The sequence below is a fragment of the Girardinichthys multiradiatus genome, chromosome 18 (assembly GCF_021462225.1).
Source record: "Girardinichthys multiradiatus isolate DD_20200921_A chromosome 18, DD_fGirMul_XY1, whole genome shotgun sequence".
Taxonomy (NCBI): domain Eukaryota; kingdom Metazoa; phylum Chordata; class Actinopteri; order Cyprinodontiformes; family Goodeidae; genus Girardinichthys; species Girardinichthys multiradiatus.
Window position 1 is genome coordinate 9,359,662 of NC_061810.1, and position 24,511 is coordinate 9,384,172.

General features: G+C 40.1%; 1 protein-coding gene across 1 annotated transcript; it reads right to left on the reverse strand.

Annotated features, from left to right (window-relative positions):
• Positions 1–49: 49 nt before the first annotated feature.
• wdfy1 (WD repeat and FYVE domain containing 1) lies at positions 50–24,394 on the reverse strand. The gene is made up of 12 exons (XM_047392463.1): positions 24,165–24,394; positions 20,121–20,188; positions 19,923–19,996; positions 19,751–19,805; positions 13,423–13,573; positions 13,228–13,340; positions 9,021–9,147; positions 5,860–5,965; positions 5,624–5,725; positions 5,398–5,528; positions 5,203–5,311; positions 50–3,901 (listed from the first exon to the last, which is right to left on the reverse strand). The coding sequence occupies exons 1-12, from the start codon at positions 24,299–24,301 to the stop codon at positions 3,842–3,844; spliced, it is 1,233 nt and encodes a 410-aa protein (XP_047248419.1). The 5' UTR covers positions 24,302–24,394; the 3' UTR covers positions 50–3,841.
• Between the last annotated feature and the right edge of the window lie 117 nt (positions 24,395–24,511).

Consider the following 24,511-nt stretch of genomic DNA (forward strand, 5'->3'; position numbering starts at 1 on the left):
TTGCTGTTCGGATGAATTTCTCCAAAGGAAAAATATAAATAAACAGCAGTCAAACATATCAAATATCTTTATTAGGTGGGGTCTATCCTCTCTGTGCTCTGGTTTCAGGGCACAAGGAAACCTAAGTCAGTTCTGAATGATCAACAAAATCATTTAAAAATACAGTTATTTGCAGATGTACATTAACAACAACCCTGTTGGAATGGTATCTTTTACGAGCGGTTTCAAAAGAATATTATGTTTGATACTATGAGCCGTGAGGTTTGGGGGGGGTTAGCACGAACCAGAGATGAGTGAGGTGAATGCTCCGTCAAGTGACATAAGAGGACATAAACCACTGATAACTAAATCTGCTGTTTCCTTCCGGAGACTCGCAGGAAGATCCACTCGGTGAGCCATTTCCGCAAACAGCAAATCCCACCGTCTATCATTCCTTTAACACCCCGAACATCTGCCCAACTGCTTCCAAGGACCCGATAAGAAGTAATGACAGAAAGAGGCTTTTCAGACTCCTGATTGTACAATAGCTTTGCAATGATCCTGCAGAGCCCTGATTTTGCTCTATGAAGAGCTTTTGAGGCTTCAGGAGGACTTCTGAGTAAAGATTCTTTGCATGTGTGAGAAGAGCTCGGATACATCAAAACTCTTTAAAATATGAAGCTGCATTTTAAGTCTGCCTCTGTCAATGTAACGATTTTTAATGGATAAAATGTGACTAATGTGGGACTAAACTGCAGATGTTCTAAATGAAGATGGGTCATTTCAAGTTCATTCTTTTAACTTCACAGCCACAAGTTTACCATTTTAAACAGCTGTCTTTATGAAAAGCTCTCATGAACTTGATGCCGTTGTCTTTCCACATGATGTAGCAGACAGATGAAACATCTATGCTCTTTCAGCAGGTTCAGGGTCAGAAGTTTCCTTTGAAAGGATGCTTAAGGACTTTAAAATTAGGTCTTGTCGAAAGGTTATAAATAACTAGATTATAAAGAACTATTATCTTACCTGCAGTGAACAACTATCTGACGATCATTTAGTATTAAATCCAGATTAGTTGCTCTTAGAAGTTAAAGCCAACGGCTAGTCTGAAAGGAGCCCAGACCATAGTGGACTTCTACCATCTTAAAACAACCCCAATCTCAAAAATGTAAGTTTATGTAAATTCAATTCTATGAACCCATAAGATATTATGAGAATATTTGTATTGAAACCAATGACTGTTCAGACAGGAAATGGAGGTAGGAAGCGGTGCACCACCAACAAGCTTCCTGTGTGAAACACATAATAACAACAGAACATGTACAGCGTTTTCAGTCACCGTAACTGATCTAAAATTAAAGTCGCATGAAAAGCTAGAATTTTACTCTTCTATCAGTCAGTGAGTCTTCACACAGGAAGATCATCGGTGATTCAACGCCTTCTACCTCCATGTACCTTTTTGTGATCATCAGTTTCGGTATAGATAACTACCTAAAGCAAAGGTTAAGGAAGCTTCAAAGGTTCAGAACATGGCATTTTCAGTGACCCTAATGGTGTTTTTGAGATCTGAATAGTTTAAGATGTTAGAATTTTAATTTGGTCTTGGTTCCTCTTAAACTAGCTGTTAGCTTCAACTCGGACCATCCGATTTAGATTTATATTAAATAAAGATGCCAAGAGGTAAGATATTCCCTAGAGCCTTTCAACAAGACCTTGCTTCAAACACCCTGATCTTTACATTTGGCTTGTTTCACAAACATTTTAAACTTGTTAGATAGCAACATGTCATTTTATAGCTTTAAGGTACAAGTTGCACTAATTAATATTTAGTTAAACGAAAAAAGCCTTTATAATTTTATACTCCTGGTGCCTGCCACTTTTATACTTTTATGCCAACGAACTACAAACAGTGGGTATAATAATAAGTACATCATGCAGATTCTAGTTAGCTGTGAGACATGTTTCATCCCTGAACTCCCAGTATCCATCAATAGGGTGAAAAACAATTCGCTTTATAGAGCATTCATAGTCTCTAGAACTTGCCTCCATTTCTAATCACATAAGATCTGCTAGTTTGTTACAAATGTTTAAATAAATGTAAAAAACACAGTCTAACAAACAATTATATTAGCATGAAACATCTAAGCATTCCCTGTTTAAGTTTCTACTGTCACTTTATTAACAAATCCATCCCATCCATGTTCCCATTGAACAGTTGACAGGCCCTGATGATTTGGCTCATCTTTCCTCCATGTCTGCATGATGCTCTTTGGAAACGAGGAAGGAACCAGCTTTAACGCGTTACACAGGAACCAAGATGTCAGTGGGCAATGAAAACTAAATTAAAAAAGGTTACACATATATTTCACTACAAATATAAACATACACTAATAATGGAAAAGCTTGAATGTGAATCCACTCTGAAATCAAGAATTCCAACAGGACGATGCTCATAGTTTTCCATTTATGATAAGGCAAGCATTAGTCTATGGTTAGATGATTCCAGCTGCTATTTACAGGAAAGCTACACTCCTGCAACCAAAGCTGCAAATGGAAAAAAAAAAAATCTGATTCAACAAGTACAACTTGTGCAAGTCAGTGCGAAGAGAGACATCTCTGATGCACAAATGGCTGAGAAGAAAACAACTGCAGAGGGATTCTGAAAACCTAGGACAAAGTATGAGAGGTAACGAGGCGAGCGAATGGGCGGGAATGAACAGTCGTAAGAGATGGCAAGCTGCTCAGAAGGCTTTGAGTGGGACGTCTGTTTTTAAGGCCTTTAAAGGAACACAGACGTAACCAGGGACAATCTCAGCGACTGGGAATACATCTGTAGTGCCCGTCCAGAACCTCAGGGACACAAGTTAACTTTAGTGTGAGCTGTTTTTCTAATTTACCTCCACCTGTGCGAAAGCTTTACACTTTAACATCCTAAACTGAAAATCATCATCACTGAAGGGAATCCTGCTAGCTTCAATGCAGAACTGCAACATAACGCTGCTGCTGACTTTGCTTGTCACCATAGAAACTCATTACAACTTCCCATGACTTATTCTGGGTCAAGAGGTGGGAGTGAATTTACTGCTACCTAGTAAACATCTGATAAGTGCATTGTAGACATCATTTAGTCCATCAGGAAGCCATTTTAGTAACCTTTTTAAGATTAAACATTAGAAACCGTTACGACTGACATCATCCAAGCCCAACTGGTGACAACTTACTCATGGAAAACCTCCTGAGATAGTGACTTAAGGCCAGCTAGTGAAAAACAAATCAGAAAAACATTATTTTAAGCTACACACAGAAAGCAGAAGCATTTACAGGTGAATATTTCTTTAAACTAGCCTGGGATAATGCAGTTAGCAGTCAACGCAAGGTCAAATTTACAGCTATGGCAGGTCAGCAACAGTGAACACTAACTTTACAATGTAAGCATAACAAAAAAAAAAAAAGGAAAAGGACCTTTATCAAAGAAGCATCGGATATACTAAGTGTAAACACTATTAGCAATACCATTCCTCCCCCCGGAGAAACCAGAACATACATGCACACACACATACATATACACACACACACACACACACACACACACCCCCTTCATTGTGCTTAGGGTTCAACTTGAGATCGGAGCAAAAGTCTAAATCAGTTTGAGTCTTTGTCAGACTGACAGGTAGCAAAATCTGTTACAAGAAGAGGAAGAGATGTGGAGCGATGGACACACATTCACCAAGAGCAGGCCTGGCTGTAGCCGCCGACCCCAGGCGTGATGGTGCAGTGGGCTGTACAGAGGGGTTTCCATGACATTGAAAGAGTGGGGGCAGGGTGGATCCAGACGAGGGTACCGTGTAGTGGGCTGGGCCAATCAGCGTGGGGAGAAGCCTGTTGCTAAGCTACTGCCAACCACCTGTGTCATGTCCCAGATCTGTGGAGATGGACGTCATTAGTGTTAGGAAAGCATAAAGATATAATCAATGATCAGATTCATTACTTAGACGTTAATCCAAGTAAAACAGAATAAACATGAGAGTGAAAACAGGAACCAGACATAATGCAGACTTAAGGAACTACACATGCATTCTACATTTTGCTCTCAACTTAGACTTAGGTGGCTAAATTGGTCAATAAAGTGTAAGAACCAGCCAACAAAAAAATTTATAAATGTATAAATTTCACAGTGCTTTAAAAAGAAGTACTTTGTGCATTTTGTCAAGTTACAGAAAGAAGCTCATTTATCATAAAACAGCTCAAGCTCAGTTACAGCGGATGGGAAGCGTCTGAACAACATTCTTTTAAATCTTGTAACAGATTCTCAACCGGATTTTAGTCTGGACTTTAACTGGGCCAATCTAACACACGAAGATGTTTCGATCTAAACTATTCCCATTGTAGCTCTGGCAGGATGTTTAGATACATTGTCCAGTAAGAAAGTGAACCCAGCTTCCATCTCCAAAGCATGATGCTACCGCTGCCATGTTTCACCATGAGAGCGGTGTATTCAGAGTGATGCGCAGTGTTAGTTTTCTGCCACACGTAACGTTTTGCATATATTCACATCGAGATTAAACTATACACAAATGGACTATTTGCTAATTAGCTGACTTCTAAAAGCCACTGATTACTTTACTTTTCCTTCCACTACACAAGTACGCACATACGTTTGGTGCGTACTTGTTGGTCTATGACATAAAATCCCAAAAAAGAACATAGAAGTTTGAGGTTTTGAATGTGACGAAATATGGAAAAGTCTGGCCTTCCGATACTGGTTTAAGAAATGGAAAAGTATAATCTATTGACACTATCAGCAGTGCTTGGCAGTTTTTTGCTGGTAAATTAAAGCTCATTTAAGTTATTTTTCGACCTAAATATTTTCATTAAGGTTTAATAAGGGACAGCCAAATATCTAGACTGGGTGATTTAGGAGGACAATTTTCTGCAGTAATATTTAGCACAAATCGTATAAGATCTTAAAGTGATCCAAATCATACTTTGGTTACGTTTTATAAGAGCAATGCGTTTACAGTTTTACTGATTAAAAGTAGTTAAAATAGTTAGGATAAAATTTAATTCCAACCTTTTAAACACTTGAATTTCCAATCTACGAAAACAGCTGACTGAGATCAGTGGATCTGATGGTTTTAGTGTTAATGTCGGCTCAAAGGCCCTCTATTCGAAACAGAGCTATCACATGCATGAATTATCTGGTATCAAAGCACTGTTGTTGACCTTAACAATGCGGTCGCTTCCGCAAGTGACCATCAGGCCTCTGGATGGGTCCATGTCCATGTGGGCGATGTTGTGTTTCCCCTCATGAAACGTAGCCAATGGTGTTCGGCTGTTCCACAGACACACAACAACAGCGTTTTATCACGGTTACACTAAATAAAAACATGAGTACATTTAGAGACTGTCTATACTAACTCTTCTTCTTTGATGGTATCGAAGCAGGCGTCACACACCCGCACCGGGAACTCGAAGCCCATGATTGGGAAGGTAGAGCATTTAGAGCTGCATTTCCCACACACAGCCTTCCCGCACTTCCTGCAGTGGTGCTGTACACAACAAACACACCCATACATATGCATCAGCAGGATTTACGACGGTGACCGGAGTTTCTCGTCCTCAGAGGACACTGAATGACTGCTACCTGTCTAAGTCCCAAGGTCTTAGTGTCCCACATCTGCTTGATGTTCCAGAAGAAAGGCTGCTCACACTTCTGACAGGAGTCACTGTCTAACCACTGAGGTGCCTGTAGAAACACATGCAGAATAAATCCAAGCATTAAACATACACAAACTGGACCTCAAGAGGAAAATAAAAGGGGAAAAAGGCTGGTCAAACCATGAAAACGATATGTGCCACAGATGCAACAGTGATGCAAACCTCCTCTCTCTGTGTGTCCATGTTCCACACTGCGATGCCTCCATCGGCTGAGCACGACAGCAGCTGCCTGGTAAACTGGAGATAACGCAGCGCCTGAACGCGCTCGCTGAGGGAGACGGAGAGTTGGATTGTTTTCTCAAATTAGTTCACATCATTTCAGAGTTCTAATGCAGCCTTAGACTGCCTTGCAAAAATTATTCTACAGAAAGAGCTTTTTCACATTTTTACAACCACAAACCTGTTTGGGATATTATGACCAACACAAAGTAGCGAATGGTAAACAGTGGGAATGAAGTGGAAGGTAAAGGGACATGGTTGCAAAACAAAAATCAGAAAAGTGTGCCGTCTGTTTTTAATGAATCCTTTTGTAATAATTATGATTATTGATTAATATTTATCAAGAATTATCATTTAAAATCATAATTTGAAAAAAAAAATTATTTCTTAACCAAACATCATCACTTACAAATAGAAATCAGAGATGTCCTCTGGTGTTTTGATTATGGGCTCAAAGCTCTTTAATAATTACAAATTATTAACCAAAACCACAAACTGTCACTGTTTATTCAACCGCTTCACCAAAGGTGGGGGAACTTTGACCTTGTCTTGACAGATTAATCACTCTTCCACGAAATAAACACAAATGCTTCTCTTAATTTATATGAAGATTTATTGAAGCCAAATAATCCTGATATACCATTATTCTGGTCCAAAAACCTTCACCTAACTAACAAGCACTATTCTACACAAAGGGGATAAAAATGACTACCTAACAATAATAATAAAATAAAAATATATGCGCATTTAGTGTCTATGAAGATCAAACCAGCAGTTTTATGGACAAAATGTGTAATTTGGGTTAAATGGAAAGAGAAGTCCTCCTGGTTTGCTGATGTCTCGATTGCAGCGATCAGCTGATAAAACGGTGGGGCCACGCCCCTTTTAGCCTCTAGCAGCTGATTGCCCCAAATCTCGAACAAAGAGTCATAAAACTCTGAGGCGGGAACTCAGTGGAAAAACTCCAGTAATAAAACTGGAACCAAGGAGTGGTCAGGTGAGGCCCAGACCGCAGTTGCTTTGAATGAAAAACTTTTAAGAGTTCAACTTCTAACTCCTGGCTAATTTGGGATCAGCTGGACAAAATATGAGCAGGCACGATTCAGCAGAGCTTGAGCAGCAAATCAAAACACCAGTCAGCATAAAACACTTCCATCAGTACTGCATGCAACAAGTTAATACCTTAGATTAATTACTGGTGATTCAAAATCCCCTTAAATGTGCCTCGTCCTGCCTAGACTTCTAAATGCACCTATCCAGTTTAATATGAAAAGAACGAAATTACGCTGACGTTGGTTTATTCTCTCCACCGGTTGGGTCAGGTCTGAAGAAAAACGAGGGAGGGGATCACACGTCTGTGATCAACTCAAGAAAAAAAACAGTAAACTTCTCATCCGTCCAGGAGGGAAAAATATGAAGAACCGTTTAGTCGACAGAATCAACAAGGAGGAAACTCATCTACTTGGAAATAAAACCTCGGTGGGTTTTTCACCTGCGCCGGGTGTCGGCGTGGTCTTCGATCGGCGAATAAATCTTCTGATCTTCTTGTATCAGACAGATTTCCAGCTTTCAAGCTCTTCCAGAAATGGCCTTGTGGAAAAAAAAACTTCGCCTGCGAGCTTTTGTCTCTCCAGATGTGCGCCTTCGTTGCGTCGTCCCGTGAGACACGCTGCAAATGGCAACGAAACTTTACTTCCTGCGGGTTTTATAATCCCGGGTGACGTCAGAGCAGCGATCTCTGTTGAGCTGCTCATGTTCAACTGTGCAACCAAAATGGATGACTCCAACACTTTTATACCTGTAAATACCTGCAAATAAAATGAGCGGCAACCGGCTGGCGTCAGAAGTAACTTAAGTAATAAAGAGTCCACCAATGTGGTATTTAATCACAGTGTAAATAGAATGGTTTAGATCAAAGCATCATTATTCATATCTTAGAATAACCTAGTCAAAGTCCAGAACTAAATCCAGTCGAGATTGAAAAACTGCTATTCAGACGCTCTGCATCATCTCAAAAGACATGAGGCTGTAAACGCAGAAACAGGTGGCTAATTTTAAATATTTACTCAGTGGGACTGAAAATCAGGGTACGCCACACTTTTCAGATTTTTCTTTGTAAAAATGTACTTTGGGTTGGTCAATCATGTAAAATCCCAATAAAATACATTAATGGCTGTATGACAAAATGGAAAAGTTTAATCGGCATTAATAGTTTTAAAAGAAACTGTGGACACTAATTTTCACCAATAAATGCATAGAATAAGTTTTCATTTTACGGCTTATAAATTAAAAACCTTCACACAAAACTTGAATCATACATCCTTTAGGAAAACTTGTTTGTAAACCTTAAAATGAAAAATAAAAATAAATTCAAGAAACAAATCAAATTAGCTACATTTGTTTTTACTCTCTCAAAGATCAACATGTGTAGAATTTACTGACATCTTGTTGTGAAAGAAATTACACATTAAAAAAAACAACATCTAAACCAATTAAGTTCATTTACAGATATAACATTTCTACCATGATTACCCACCCGACTGAGGACAGAAACAGGAGAAAACACAAACATTGATGCCAAAAAGTCATTGAAGGGGATGAAATCCAGTTAAAACAGGACTTAGGAGCTGGTAACAATACAAATGAGCTACAGCTCACATATTTCTGAATTTCTTTGACCCAGATGTCTGCAGATCCTGCTACAGAATGACAGGATTCATCAAGATTCTTTCTTTGGTATACATCAGTGCTTACAGGCTTTGTTTGATAATGTCTGCATAATCGAGGGAGGCTGGGAGGTGATGAAATATTTATGAAGACTGAGGACGGAAGATGTAAAAACAAAAATAAGTTAGTGCCTGGAGACTACAGTTACTGACTCCAAGGAGACCCACCTTTGAAGAAAACGGTTTGAAAATTAGTGTTACACACACTGTAGATAACAACTGATGAAAGAAATGATAAAACCAAGGAGGTAAAGATGAAGTTTCTATAAAGTCTTAATCACAGACCAACATTTCTCTGGTCACCCTTTGTAGATTCCTCAACCAGGATCAAAGCAGGTGCAAGCCACATGGACACGTGCAAGCTAAAGGGGAACTTACTGATGTCCCTGTAGAAGCAGCGTCCGTCCTTTCCGGCCTCCGATGTCCCACATGATGATGCTGTGGTCTGAGGCCCCTGAAAAAAGCAGCCTCTGGGCAGGGTCCCACCACAGCACTCCAATACTACCTGCAATACAATAAAACTGTTAGATGCTTTCAATTGGTTTTCAAAAGCTTATTAAGAGAGAGCTTTATGGTCTGACAGGCTGGCACCACCCAGTGTCCACCGAGAGAACTGCAATCATTACCATCCAAAGAGCCACGGATTTTACATAGTTGTTTGAAAAAAAGACAACTTATAATTTTTGATAAAAATCTACTACAAAAATATTTGTTGTCATTTTTAAACTGACTGACTGAATAACAAAACATTTGCAAAAAGAGGATGGCTACATTTCCATCTATGGGATTTTGATATTTGTGGAAAATTATGTAAAAACAAAAAAAAAAAGCACAGTTTTTAACCTAATGACAAAAAAAAAATTACCGTACTGATACTTTTAGCGTCATTCTGTTTTGAAAATTCAATGAAATTATTTCATGAAAAAACAGAAAGTGCTAAACAAACTGTAGTTGTTCTTATAAATATATTTAAATACTTTTGATGATTCTTTATAATTTTTAGCCAAAGGTATTAAGAGCCACTGTGGAAGGTCCAAAGAGCCACAGGTTGCAGAGCTCTGAAACCAACCCTGTGAAACTTGAATAAACTCATAAAATGATTACTGCTGCAAACCAAAATCTCTTCAGTTCATCTGAGACAATCAGGGCTCTTTAACACTTGCAGCAGTCATATGATGAGAAGCAGCCTGTGGTTCTAGCTGGTGGTCTGCTTTCCATAACTGAAAGAATCCTGTGATCCAGCTGCTTTCGAAGCTTCACTGCATTGAGTAATGTTTTGGTGCAAGAGGAAGCGGGTGAAATTGCTTCATATGAGGCTATCACAATCAAGCTGTCAGCTGTACACAACAAAGCAAGGAAGCAGCACAAGTCTTTCAGGTGGCTTTTTTTGGGATGCTGATAGGAGATTCATATGACTGGACTGACAGTCTTACCCGTTTTTTTAAGTCCATTTCGTACAATTGGGGGGTGGCGTCAATGTTTTTTATTTAGACACTAACTAGATTGAACGTGTGGTAAAGGTCACCAAATCTCCCTAAAAACAATCAGATGTTGCTTTGGTCAGATGAGACTAAGATTGAGCATTTCTGCAACTAACTCTCCAGGTTGGAGTGAAAATTGGGACAAATGTGCCAAGAAACGCATCATACTGCTGTTTAGTATGGTGGAGGATCTGTGATGCTGTGGGACTGTTTCTCTTCCAAATGTGCTGTGAATCTTATTACAGTGCATGGAATCACGTTTTTTTTTTTTAAACCACTGTTATAAAACCAGGATATTTTGAATGAAAATTCGACCTCAACCAGAGAACGGGTCATCAGCAGGCCGACACAGTAGGTACTGACCTGTGGATCCTGTAGCTATACAAGGACAACAGCGTAGATGCAAAACACTAGCAGTTTTCCTGTTCATTTGATTGGTTGAGAGGCGGTGCTTTCACACGTGTTGACCTCCCACCTGGAAACCTAACCAGAAAAAGTCATGAAAACAGCAATGCACCAGCTTTATCGTGATAATCCCAAATTGAACCTGAACTTCTCACCTACGGCGATAAATGCTGCTTTTAAACGCTCAATGCTCTTTATCAGCTTTGGTTGAACATAACTGCCACTAAATATTTGGAGCTGAGCTAATGCACAGCATGAGCTCTGCACTGTGCCCATTGAAATAAATCAGCAGCTGTCCAATTAGCATGCATTATCGGAGGCTAGAGTCAGGCTTTGTTTTATGTGTTCAGCTCAGACATGCAGGCAGACCACATGGCAACATGAGCGCCCATCTGACTGAAGAGTGGGCAATATGGCTGTGGTAAAAATCAGCTTTCAGACAAGACGATATTTTCATCTGGTCACATGAGTTAGCCCCCCGCTTGCTTTTTAACAAGCTGGACTTGGGGGAGTTTTGGTTCCACAGGGAAGAATTCTGGCTGCCTATTTTTCCATTTGTCACAAGAACAAAATCCCATCATGCATTAGTCATGCATTTATCCTTTGATTATGCCTATTTATCTGGATGAGGGACAATTTTCCACAGTGACAACATTCCAAACTGAAGAGCTGAAATGGTCACTGAGCAGCTTGATGAGCATGAGAACAGCACGGCTGCCAGATTTAGGCTGAAAACATGCCCTTGTGGGAGTTTGCAGAGCAGCAAGTCTGATGGTATTTTCCATAATCCTCATCCAAGAAGGGTGGGTTGCTTCTCAGGCTCCATTAAGCTTTGGCAACTCAGTGCAATGTTTTGTCATAATGTATGCAGACTCTATTCCTACAGTAGATTGCAACAGTTTTGCCAAAGTTTGGTTACTAGCACAGATTTGACCTTCTTTCCCTGACTTTTTCCAACTTTTCCACCTCATCTCCACCACCTTACTGCTTTTTGTTCCTAATCATTGATACAAACTGCAGCTGGATCATTTAATTTGCCTGTTTTATAGTTAATAAAACCACCAGAATCAAGTTTTGTGAAATAAACACAAAGTTCAATTATGGTCTCATAACTGCAACTAGATTTCTAATGTCTTTTTTCCAGCCAATCTTCCATAAAAGCCAGAATAGTGGAGTGCACGACTAATAGTTGACCTGGAAACAGACTCTCCCACCTAAGCTGTGGCTTTATACAGCACCTCCATGAGCTTGTGGGCTGCTTCCCTGCCTCGGATCTGTTTAAATGCTAAGCTGTGTTTTGGAGGTAACAGAGTCCAAGCAGCCTTTCCAAGCAGCTCGGTTTAGTCTTTAAATAATCTCATCTGGAGCTGCCATTTGTTCAGCATTTTTCTTGCTTTAAATCACAATGAGAGGTAGAAAACAAAAAAATGTCCGTTCAGGAGAACGCAAGTCATGAATAGCTTTAAAACAATAAACCCCCCAGGATTCCTAAACAGCTTTCATTACTAAATAAAAGATGTTCCAGCTTTCAGTTTTTTGCCATTTCTAAAGCATTCAGTTTAAATTGAGTTTCTACAGCGGCCAAACTTTATGATCTTTACGTTAGCAGTTTTCCTAAGATTACCCTGAGATTCTGTCAAAAAAGGTTTTGATTAATGTGAAGCTACAGCTAACATGAACAGATTGGTATGAGCCATTAACATCCCATAATCCTTCAACACCACAGGCCGCTGCAGACTGTGGCTCACACACCGGCTTCCTTTCACTCTTCATAACATGACATAAAAAAACTGTAACTAAGAGTTGAGTCTCAAACATGGAGTCCAAGCCAAGTTTGAAGTCTTTTATTTTTGCAGCTTAAGAGTGTCTTAAGTGAGACTATCAAACTATAATCGGCATCTCTGCCAGTCGGTTTTAGACGTTTAAAACCTGTTTAAGCATCTTTAATGGACTCGCCAAGGCCTTGAAAATAACCTGATTTAAATAAGCTCTACCGTTTCTGATAAGAAGGGTGCCCCAGAACCAGAATTAAGTCAGTGTGTGGTTTCTCTGCCGCTTCCTAAGGGACATTAAAGCACATATTAGCGCATCCATATATACACAGTTAAGTACAAGATTATTCCCACCCCTGGAAATTTAGATTTAAAATATCATTTTGGAACCTGAAATTTCAACAAAACAAAATGCCATGTTCAACATTATGTAAAACCCTTTCTATAACTAATGAAAAACGCCTTCTTGGCATTACAGCGATCAAACGCTTCGTATAAAAGCTGATAAGCTAATTTCATGTTTCCACTGGTATTTTTTTATTTTTTGTGATGAGCTTTGAGATTAGATGGACTGCTTGCCATCACCCTAATCTTCAGCTCCCTCCACAGATTCTCGGTCAGATTCAAGTTGGGACTCTGGCTGGGCTGCCCATCATTTGTTTATACATTATATACTTGAGCCTACATGTGATTCTGACATAGTGTGGTTTAGAAGCAAGTTGTGTGAAATTCAAAAACTTGCACCAAATCTTTTATTTTAAATGTTTTTGCAGTTGTTTGGTGTATTTTCAGTTCAAACGCATCATTCAAACCCAAAAACTAATATGACATTCATGCCGATGAGGACATTCCTTTCCACCCGGCACTGCACAGGCGTACTAGTTTTAGTGCCCAATGAATTACCCCCAGAAAAACCTGTGTTTTTACCTTCGTGGCCCTTCAGTGTCGTGATGATGGAGTACGTCTGCTTCTCCAATTTCAGCAGAGTTATCTGTCCGGAGAAATCCCCGACAAAGGCGTGCTGCGTCTCGTGATCATATCTGAGAGAGGATTCAGGGCCTGAACGAGCTGCTTGTTTTCTTACGGCTTACATACCACACAGAGAGTGTGATGGAAGGATACTGTAGGCAGGAGGCCCAGGAGGTGAAGTAATGTCTCCCCAACATGCTGCCGCTCTGGGTGCACATCCAGCTGACACTCTTGTCATGGCCCGTGCTCACCACCCACTCACTCTCCAGGGAAAACACCATATCTGACACACGGTTCTGGTGGGCTGCAAGTGGTAAACAGTCTTTTGATGCGTTGCTCTCATCAGAGGCTGTGTTTAGGTGTCTGTATGTTTATTGTTCTTTACGGACCGTAATCGGATCCAGTTTTGCCAGTACCATATGTTGGCCGATACCAAAGTCAGGTAATAAAACTAAATATTTATTAAAACACACCTAAGGGAAAAGTGCAACAAGTGACTTTTGTAACTAATTTTAAATTAGTCAGACTTCTACTAGGTTTGCCTATACAGGTCCTTCTCAAAATATTAGCATATTGTGATAAAGTTCATTATTTTCTATAATGTAATGATGAAAATTTAACATTCATATATTTTAGATTCATTGCACACTAACTGAAATATTTCAGGTCTTTTATTGTCTTAATATGGATGATTTTGGCATACAGCTCATGAAAACCCAAAATTCCTATCTCACAAAATTAGCATATCATTAAAAGGGTCTCTAAACGAGCTATGAACCTAATCATCTGAATCAACGAGTTAACTCTAAACACCTGCAAAAGATTCCTGAGGCCTTTAAAACTCCCAGCCTGGTTCATCACTCAAAACCCCAATCATGGGTAAGACTGCTGACCTGACTGCTGTCCAGAAGGCCACTATTGACACCCTCAAGCAAGAGGGTAAGACACAGAAAGACATTTCTGAACGAATAGGCTGTTCCCAGAGTGCTGTATCAAGGCACCTCAGTGGGAAGTCTGTGGGAAGGAAAAAGTGTGGCAGAAAACGCTGCACAACGAGAAGAGGTGACCGGACCCTGAGGAAGATTGTGGAGAAGGGCCGATTCCAGACCTTGGGGGACCTGCGGAAGCAGTGGACTGAGTCTGGAGTAGAAACATCCAGAGCCACCGTGCACAGGCGTGTGCAGGAAATGGGCTGCAGGTGCTGCATTCCCCAGGTCAAGCCACTTTTGAACCAGAAACAGCGGCAGAAGCGCCTGACCTGGGCTACAGAGAAGCAGCACTGGACTGTTGCTCAGTGGTCCAAAGTACTTTTTTCGGATGAAAGCAAATTCTGCATGTCATTCGGAAATCAAGGTGCCAGAGTCTGGAGGAAGACTGGGGAGAAGGAAATGCCAAAATGCCAGAAGTCCAGTGTCAAGTACCCACAGTCAGTGATGGTCTGGGGTGCCGTGTCAGCTGCTGGTGTTGGTCCACTGTGTTTTATCAAGGGCAGGGTCAATGCAGCTAGCTATCAGGAGATTTTGGAGCACTTCATGCTTCCATCTGCTGAAAGGCTTTATGGAGATGAAGATTTCATTTTTCAACACGAACTGGCACCTGCTCACAGTGCCAAAACCACTGGTAAATGGTTTACTGACCATGGTATCACTGTGCTCAATTGGCCTGCCAACTCTCCTGACCTGAACCCCATAGAGAATCTGTGGGATATTGTGAAGAGAACGTTGAGAGACTCAAGACCCAACACTCTGGATGAGCTAAAGGCCGCTATCGAAGCATACTGGGCCTCCATAAGACCTCAGCAGTGCCACAGGCTGATTGCCTCCATGCCACGCCACATTGAAGCAGTCATTTCTGCAAAAGGATTCCCGACCAAGTATTGAGTGCATAACTGTACATGATTATTTGAAGGTTGACGTTTTTTGTATTAAAAACACTTTTCTTTTATTGGTCGGATGAAATATGCTAATTTTGTGAGATAGGAATTTTGGGTTTTCATGAGCTGTATGCCAAAATCATCCGTATTAAGACAATAAAAGACCTGAAATATTTCAGTTAGTGTGCAATGAATCTAAAATATATGAATGTTAAATTTTCATCATGACATTATGGAAAATAATTAACTTTATCACAATATGCTAATATTTTGAGAAGGACCTGTATTAGCATTTGTCTTTGCTAACAAGCCCAAGTCGGAGTAATTTTTAAAAGGAGAGAAATGCTTTCTAATAAACATCGGTGTGGTTCAACAACTTCACATGGAAAGTCCGCCAACATGAGATGAAAGTAAGACATATTTAAAATATTTAAGAAAGAACTTCAAACCTTTTCACTCACCTATATAGACGAGCTTGGTTCCCCTTTAGATGAGATAATATCCGGTTGTTATTTCCTAACTTCACAAAATAAACCCCATGTTTTCGGTTGTGCCACCCAGACATTTAGCAACATAAAAACTGATGGACAAAGCTTTATCTCAAACGCTTTAAAACTTGTTTCTATGAAATTTGGTTTATCTTTCAAACATACGTAAAATCATGGAGAAGCATTTTACTTGACTTTCATTCCCAATAAAGTCTCATTTTTAATAGTGAGATCATCTGCTTTTACCACCTCCATTTTGGAGGTTGGAACTGCTAAAATATATAAAATAAATTAAGACTATTTGAATTTAGTAAAACCAATTAAACTAAATAGATTTGATAGAAAGTAGTTATACATGTCATGAAATCTATTCAGTTTTTTGTGATGTCAATGACCCACATGCTACTTTTAAATGCAAATGGGACATTTGAACTCTGATGTGGTCTTTACCAGCCTCGAATAACTGGTACTTAACATGTTTTTTTCAATTTAAAGGTTTTATATATCAGGGCAACTCTAAATTCGCCTGGTCTTGAACAGGGAAATCCAGACAAATGATGCATGGTGTTTACAAAAGAACTTAGTTCAATAATTATTGCTAAAAGTAGTTCTACAAGCTCTGAAATGCTTGAATTATTTGTAATAAATACATGTTTGAGTCTTTGTTTTTGATGTAAAATACAAAGTTTCTTTCCCAAGGCAGTGAAGGCAGTTGTCCCCCTGCATGCAGACACTAAACATCCCTGCTGAAAATCAAACAAACCACCAGCCCAACTTAGACTGTTTCAGGACAAGCTGCATTTATGTAAATACTACATGAAACATTCCATACTTTTTGAGTCAGTGTCTCAGCGAAATTTCATCATGGTGACATAATGAGAAGAAAAACTTGAATCTTGAATGTGGTTGAACACAATGCCCACCATATGGGCAACTGTACAAAGCCCAAAAACAATTCATCTTCTACTGCAGAAGCACAATCTCATATTAAAAAATGAAATAACCCAGACTTTCATTGAGGTACACTTCAGTGGAGAAAAATGTCTGTGTTGATATTTTCTTTTTTGCAAATTTATTGGTTATACAATTATTTTTTTACCTTTCATTTCATTTAAATTCAATGTAAAAGGACACTTTTCCTAATTCATTTTTTTGTGCAGACTGTGACTATTATAAAAAAAAAGGCACAAACTTGGTCCCCCAGCACAGCTGATTGATGCAGATGGACACTTTATAGAAATTAGATTTTTTCCAGATGTTCAAAGACAAACTATAATCTTTCTAAAATAGAAAATGTTGCATAGAACAGAGTACTTGGCTTTTACAAAACATCCTTTTTGGATTCATTTTAATTTGATAGTAAAACAATCAGTGACCATGCTATAGAGCAGATTTTGAGAGCGTAGGAAGAGTGACCCATATCCTGCTCTTAAAGTTGTTTTTTCCCACACCATCAGAATGGAAAAGAAACAAGCCAAATTGTTTAGGAAGGAGTATGCCTTTCTTTTACTAAATCAAACTGGCAAGGCTCTTTCCATGTTTCAGATCTACAGATTTACAGATCCCTTGTCTACAATCGTTGATTAGTATGTTCATTTCATTAATATATTGCATGTTGGAGACGGTAAAAATTCATAAAATATTTTTTGTGGCTCATCTTTCGACTTCATGATTTTGGCCCACGTGTCAAAACGTTTGGAAGCCACTGATCTAGTTTTGTGAAGAGCCGTCTGATCCAGCCTGGTGCCATGTTACAGGAGAACACAGAGTGCTGTCCTGTTGGCCAGGGGGTTGTACCGTTGGGTTTTATTTGAAGTGCGGCCCTAAAATGTACGAATAAGCGGCAGGTAAATTACAGTTTTGGCCCATACGAGCTTCCATACAAGGGCATAAACTACCACGGTTAATGTCTCTTTTCCCCTCCGCTCCACGCTCTCCAGCGTTACTTAAAAAAGGAATTTGAACTAGGAGGAAGGGGCTCTGTCATGCCTAACTACCAGGAGAACACTGACGTTTCTCCATGTTCTCCCTCTCCCTGCTCTTCATCTGCATGGTGCAGCCTTGCATCAAGACCTAGATAAGCGTGTTCCTCCGTCTAAAGTTGAAAACAATATGGTTCCTCTCCCGTGGCGATGAATTGGTAATGTGTGAATACATGCAGACGTTTAATAATTTACTACGACCAGATAATTATTGAGTTAAAAGTGAGAACACTAAGTTATAACTGTACTGTAGATTCTCTATGTGAACCCACAGAGACCTTATGTTGGTCCATTTGGTTCAATAAACGTCACTTCATTTCTATTATATGAAGAGTATTTTAATGTTTTAAAATTCATGTTAAAGATGCTTTAACAGGATTGTAAGTTTTGCAATATTAAAATCTATAAATCTAAGACCTACATTAAATTAACTTAATAGATTATAAGTAAAACCCGCTTATAAATTATATTTAAGCCCTTAAATAATTTCAGTATGTCATATATAGATGTGTTAAGTGTAGTTTATATCTCTTGACTCTGCATCCAGAGCTTTGGTAGCTGGGTCAGTTAACTGAGCTTCAGACAGGCTGTAGCTAGCTACTGAAATCCCTGTTCTCACAACAAACCTCTTCAAACCAGCCTCCTGTGAGCCAGTGGAGTATAACTCAACATTCACTTCTTAACTGTGATGGCCTAAACAAACACTAAAGCAGTTCCAGCAAAGACTAGCTTATTGAATATAAAAAGAAAGTATGACAAGTTGTATATCTTTACACGCTGTACGTCATTATACTTCAGCTGCAAAGCAAAGATAGGAGTTGTCCCGACTTCCTCAAAGTTTCCAAGATTAATAATTACTGTCCTGATATCTAGAGGTTGGGAGTTGGCTCTTCTATTATCTACAAACTCAGTGATTGTTTGATTTATTGTCCAGATATTCAGCAGACACAGGCAGGAGGTTTTAGTCTAAAATCTGTTGGTGGATTTGGGATCTAAAACAGTCACGAGCTTGTCTGAACAAAGCCTCCATGCTGATGTCCTGATAATACAATGCAATCAGTCTAACCTGCAGTAAGGAATAATCCTCTCCATCACCTCTCTCACCATATTCAAGTTGTTTCTGGTAACAGGTGAACGTTGTGTGCATAAAGCCAACATTATCTTGTCTTCAGCGCTAAAGTAACATTTACACACAAAATGCAAACTCAGTTTTCTTGATCTTTCCAGGACATAGCCACTTCCTGCATCTCATCTTATCTGACTGTGAGTCATGGTGATTTTGCTGCTTGGGCTTGTTTGACGCTGTTTTATTCTCCCAGACCAGCCTATAGCTTGTTCCTCAAACTGGGATTTCTAAATGAATCGGCTCACAGGAACAATGATCCTGAGATGAACCTGGAACAAATGAAGGATCATAGTGTCTGGGCGGTACCAGAGTAAAAGAGATTCCCTGCATGTCAGCAGAGAGGAGTACTACTCCATTTAATGAGGTTCTATTGTTAGTATTTAACTTGGATATTTGCAGCAGCCAAAACATGTGACCCGTGGTTCAATGATTACCTTCATTCTAGGAAGGATCACCACCAAGTTTTATCTGGAGAACGTAAAAATTATTTCAAATCATGCATTTTATGACATTATATTAAACCACCTCGACATAACTGAACCTTTTTATGAGCTTCTAAATGTTTTCCATAATTCATCTGGTTTGATATATTTCCAGTCACAAAAACCACAGTCGTTGTGGGGACACTGTATAAGTATCACCCATCACTCTTGTTAAAGAAACAACCCTTTTACATTTTCAGTGATTTTGTAAAACGTTTTTTTCTTTTTTAAAAGGTATAATTTTAATCTTGTGTAAATGTATTCAAATGAAGTGATGGATTTTTCTGATGTTTTTCCAAGTGAGATTATGCTACTGGAATAAAAGATGAATTTGTTTGAGGCCTATAATTTGATTTTAAAGTCAGGAGTGACTATCTACAAGCCGTTTTCATCCAACACATGGACTAATCACTTAACCATATATTTATGTAACCTGGATTAATTACATTTAACTTATTATTAGAATCATTGACATTATATTTATTCTCCAATCACAGTAGGCCTAACATTTTTTGTTCATCTGTCCTCACCTGGGTATGTTTTAACGTGGTTCATTTTGTTGAAATCTTCAGAGATGAGAAATTCCTATAACAAGAAGCATGCACAAACAAAAACCATCACATTAACATGGAAACAAATATTGAAGTTTAAACAACCTGCTTTTTGTTTTTCCTCCCTCGAGTAGTGTTAGAGCTCACTCACCACAACGGCTCCATTGTCCTGACCTATGAAGAGACGTCTGCTGTCATGGTGGTACGACATGCAAGAGCACGGCGCTGAGGGAAGAAAGAAGCAGACATGTGCAGTGAGCAGGAACATAGCTGCAGTGGTCTTTAGCTTCCGCATGCATTCAGAAGCCTAATCCATTTTTCTCACTGTAAAACAAAAGGCCATACTTACAGGAGACCGTGTGGTAGATGCTTGGCCAGTACTGACCGCTGTCCCTTTTCAGCCACACTCTGATCGTCCTGAAAGGAAAACGTACAGAAACAGATCAGTCTAAAACAGTTGATGTCTGCTTAGCTTTAAGACAAGGATAGGACAAAACACTCCTACCAAACCTAGAAGAATAAAGACTGAAACCCCCACAAACTAGAGGCACAGTTCAATTTAAGCCAGCTTGAATTACAGCAACATACATTTTGGTAGAGCAACACACAATGTGTTTTGGAGGGCCGACAACGTGCAATGCAGAACTGTGAAGCAAAAGGAAAATGATACATGGTGTGCATATATGTTCAGTCCTCCAGAGACAATAATCTATGAGAATCACCGACACGACAACGTTTTCATTATAATCTCCATTTACACAGCAACAGTAGATGTAAAGGTGGCGTAATTCCCCCACCACTCCACTAGTAGACGGTATGTTATTTGAAACTCAACTTCCTGCGTACAAAACGGGGGAGAAAATGAGCACTGTGTTGGAGAACCGTCAGATTCAAGAGTCAGCAGCACAAGTAAGTACTCTGCTATCCTCCATTGCTATATTTATTGTAGATATCTTCGTCTTCTGTGGGATTTAAACCGGCCGGTAGCCTTGGGTTGTGCTGGTGCTCATTGATTTCTACTGATTTCAGTCGTACTGCTCATGAGCCAAGGCTTCTCCATAAAGAAGATTCAATTTTTCCAGTCTACAACAGAGACCAGGAGAAGGTCAACCCATTACACTCTGGAACCCGTTTTCAAATTGTGCCATTTTCAGAGAACGTGCACCATTGTCGTGTAAGTGAACAGTAGAAACGCAACTAAACCTTTCTGTTTTTCACCAGAACACGTTGTTGTGTAAACAGGGCCTTAGTTTTCATGTCGTGCCACAGATTCTCATTTGGATTTAGGTTTGCAATCTGACTGGGCCATGCTAACATGACTATGCTTTGATCTAAACCAATCCGCTGGATTTCTGGCTGCATGTTTAGGGCCGTGAACCTCAAACGCCAGGTCTCAAGTCTCTTGTAGCCTCGACCGTTTTCATCCAGGTTTGCAGCGTCCATCTTCCTATCAACTCAGACCAGTTTCCCTGCTCCTGCTAAAGAAAAGCATTCCCACAGCATGATGCTGCCACCACTGTGTTTTACCATGGGGATGATGTTTTTTTTTTTCTCCCCCCAGGGTGATATGCAGCGTTCATATGCCTTTCTTCTTGCCACTCAAACATAAAAGTTTGATTTGTGGAGAGCATGACCAATAGCTGTTGCCAACAGAATCTCGAACCAGAACTATGGATTTTTGCAGAAGCTCCTCCACAGCAACCATAGGCCTCTGGCTGCTTCTCTGATTAATGCTCTCCTTGCCTCCTCTCCTTTTTTTCCAGGGGTTGTGGCAGGGAGTGGTTTTAAGTGGTTTCAAATTAAACTATGGAGACTAAATGTGAGAGTATTGTTCTAGTTAAACAAACACTGCATTTACAGGATAGACTGGTGACTCAATACAAAACCAATTAAGCCACCGTCCTTCTGTTCTTTAAAAATGTCTAGTCTTCCCCCTGAGTACAAAATAATCAGTAAAGTTGGTTCCTTAGTGTGATCTAATGCAGCAGCAGTCAAACCCTACAGGTTCTTCTCAAAATATTAGCATATTGTGATGAAGTTCATTATTTTCCATAATGTAATGATGAAAATTTAACATTCATATATTTTAGATTCATTGCACACTAACTGAAATATTTCAGGTCTTTTATTGTCTTAATACGGATGATTTTGGCATACAGCTCATGAAAACCCAAAATTCCTATCTCACAAAATTAGCATATTTCATCCGACCAATAAAACAAAAGTGTTTTTTTTAATACAAAAAACATCAACCTTCAAATAATCATGTACAGTTATGCACTCAATACTTGGTCGGGAATCCTTTTGCAGAAATGACTGCTTCAATGCGGCGTGGCATGGAGGCAATCAGCCTGTGGCACTGCTGAGGTCTTATGGAGGCCCAGGATGCTTCAATAGCGGCCTTTAGCTCATCCAGAGTGTTGGGTCTTGAGTCTCTCAACGTTCTCTTCAAAATATCCCACAGATTCTCTATGGGGTTCAGGTCAGGAGAGTTGGCAGGCCAATTGAGCACAGTGATATCATGGTCAGTAAACCATTTACCAGTGGTTTTGGCACTGTGAGCAGTTGCCAGGTCGTGCTGAAAAATGAAATCTTCATCTCCATAAAGCTTTTCAGCAGATGGAAGCATGAAGTGCTCCAAAATCTCCTGATAGCTAGCTGCATTGACCCTGCCCTTGATAAAACACAGTGGACCAACACCAGCAGCTGACACGGCACCCCAGACCATCACTGACTGTGGGTACTTGACACTGGACTTCTGGCATTTTGGCATTTCCTTCTCCCCAGTCTTCCTCCAGACTCTGGCACCTTGATTTCCGAATGACATGCAGAATTTGCTTTCATCCGAAAAAAGTACTTTGGACCACTGAGCAACAGTCCAGTGCTGCTTCTCTGTAGCCCAGGTCAGGCGCTTCTGCCGCTGTTTCTGGTTCAAAAGTGGCTTGACCTGGGGAATGCGGCACCTGTAGCCCATTTCCTGCACACGCCTGTGCACGGTGGCTCTGGATGTTTCTACTCCAGACTCAGTCCACTGCTTCCGCAGGTCCCCCAAGGTCTGGAATCGGCCCTTCTCCACAATCTTCCTCAGGGTCCGGTCACCTCTTCTCATTGTGCAGTGTTTTCTGCCACACTTTTTCCTTCCCACAGACTTCCCATTGAGGTGCCTTGATACAGCACTCTGGGAACAGCCTATTCGTTCAGAAATTTCTTTCTGTGTCTTACCCTCTTGCTTGAGGGTGTCAATAGTGGCCTTCTGGACAGCAGTCAGGTCGGCAGTCTTACCCATGATTGGGGTTTTGAGTGATGAACCAGGCTGGGAGTTTTAAAGGCCTCAGGAATCTTTTGCAGGTGTTTAGAGTTAACTCGTTGATTCAGATGATTAGGTTCATAGCTCGTTTAGAGACCCTTTTAATGATATGCTAATTTTGTGAGATAGGAATTTTGGGTTTTCATGAGCTGTATGCCAAAATCATCCGTATTAAGACAATAAAAGACCTGAAATATTTCAGTTAGTGTGCAATGAATCTAAAATATATGAATGTTAAATTTTCATCATGACATTATGGAAAATAATGAACTTTATCACAATATGCTAATATTTTGAGAAGGACCTGTATTTCATCAAGTAACCTGCTGCACAGCCTCTGCAACTTCTGTTTTTTTTTTTTTCTTACATCAGTTGGGTTTGATGTGGTCCAGAAATGGGATCAGCTTGGTTCCATTCAGCCTGGCAGGAGGCGCCGTTTGCTTCCGTTACTGTTTGTAATGAAGTGTGACAGCTAATCAAGTGAAAAACCTTCCCTGCAGGGATCATTTAGCTAGGGTCAAAGTGGGACCAAGCCGTGTGTTTTTGTTACCGTGATGCCTTCAGGTGCCGTTAAAGCGAGTGTGACGTTCAGGTGGCAGAGGCCACGGTCAATTTGAAAAGTACTAATCTGTAAATAAATGTATGGCTATCAACTAGGATAACAAATATCCACCTTGAGGTCGTTTCCCAACATAATTTCAAGTTCAGCTTCTATAGAGTAAGTAGGCAAGTATTCCTTACATAAAACTGTTGAAAATAAATTTAGAAAACTGGATACAGGTAGTTTGGAAGATTAATTGCCACACCGAGTCACGCCAATTTCACCATCTTGGTCCATAACAGCTAGTTTTAAAAGCCACGGACACAAACAGGTTGCTATTTAGCGCTAAAGCTAAATTAAGCATAAGGATAAATAACACTAGGTACGTAACCAATTCTCACACGAAAGCTGCTTCAACGAGTGTGAAACATGTCACCTCCTCTGTTTCAGTCTCTCCTTATCCCACCTTCAATAAAATATCAATGTAGTGATCAGTAAATAGACCAAGCCCGCTAGCTCCCGTTAGCTTGACTCCTCGGACTCACCTGTCCTCGCTGACCGTAATCACTCCATCTTCCTTCGGGATTAAAACGGCCGTGTTGACCGCGTCCGAGTGTCCCTCGATCTTGTTTAGAAGGACTGGTCTAGCGGTCTGGGGCCTCGAATGAATCTCGGCAGCCATGTTTCACCAACCTAACAAACACTGTTTTCCTCGCCCGATAGCAGAGGAGGATCAGCTGACACCAGGAGCCGCTGTCAGAGGACTACCGTAAAGACTGCAAGAAGGCGCCGCCGGGATTACCGTAATTATCGCGAGAAGGCCACAAAGAATTACACAGGGAACTGCAACCATTAGGATATCATATATTGTCATTTATTTAATAAAGATCTA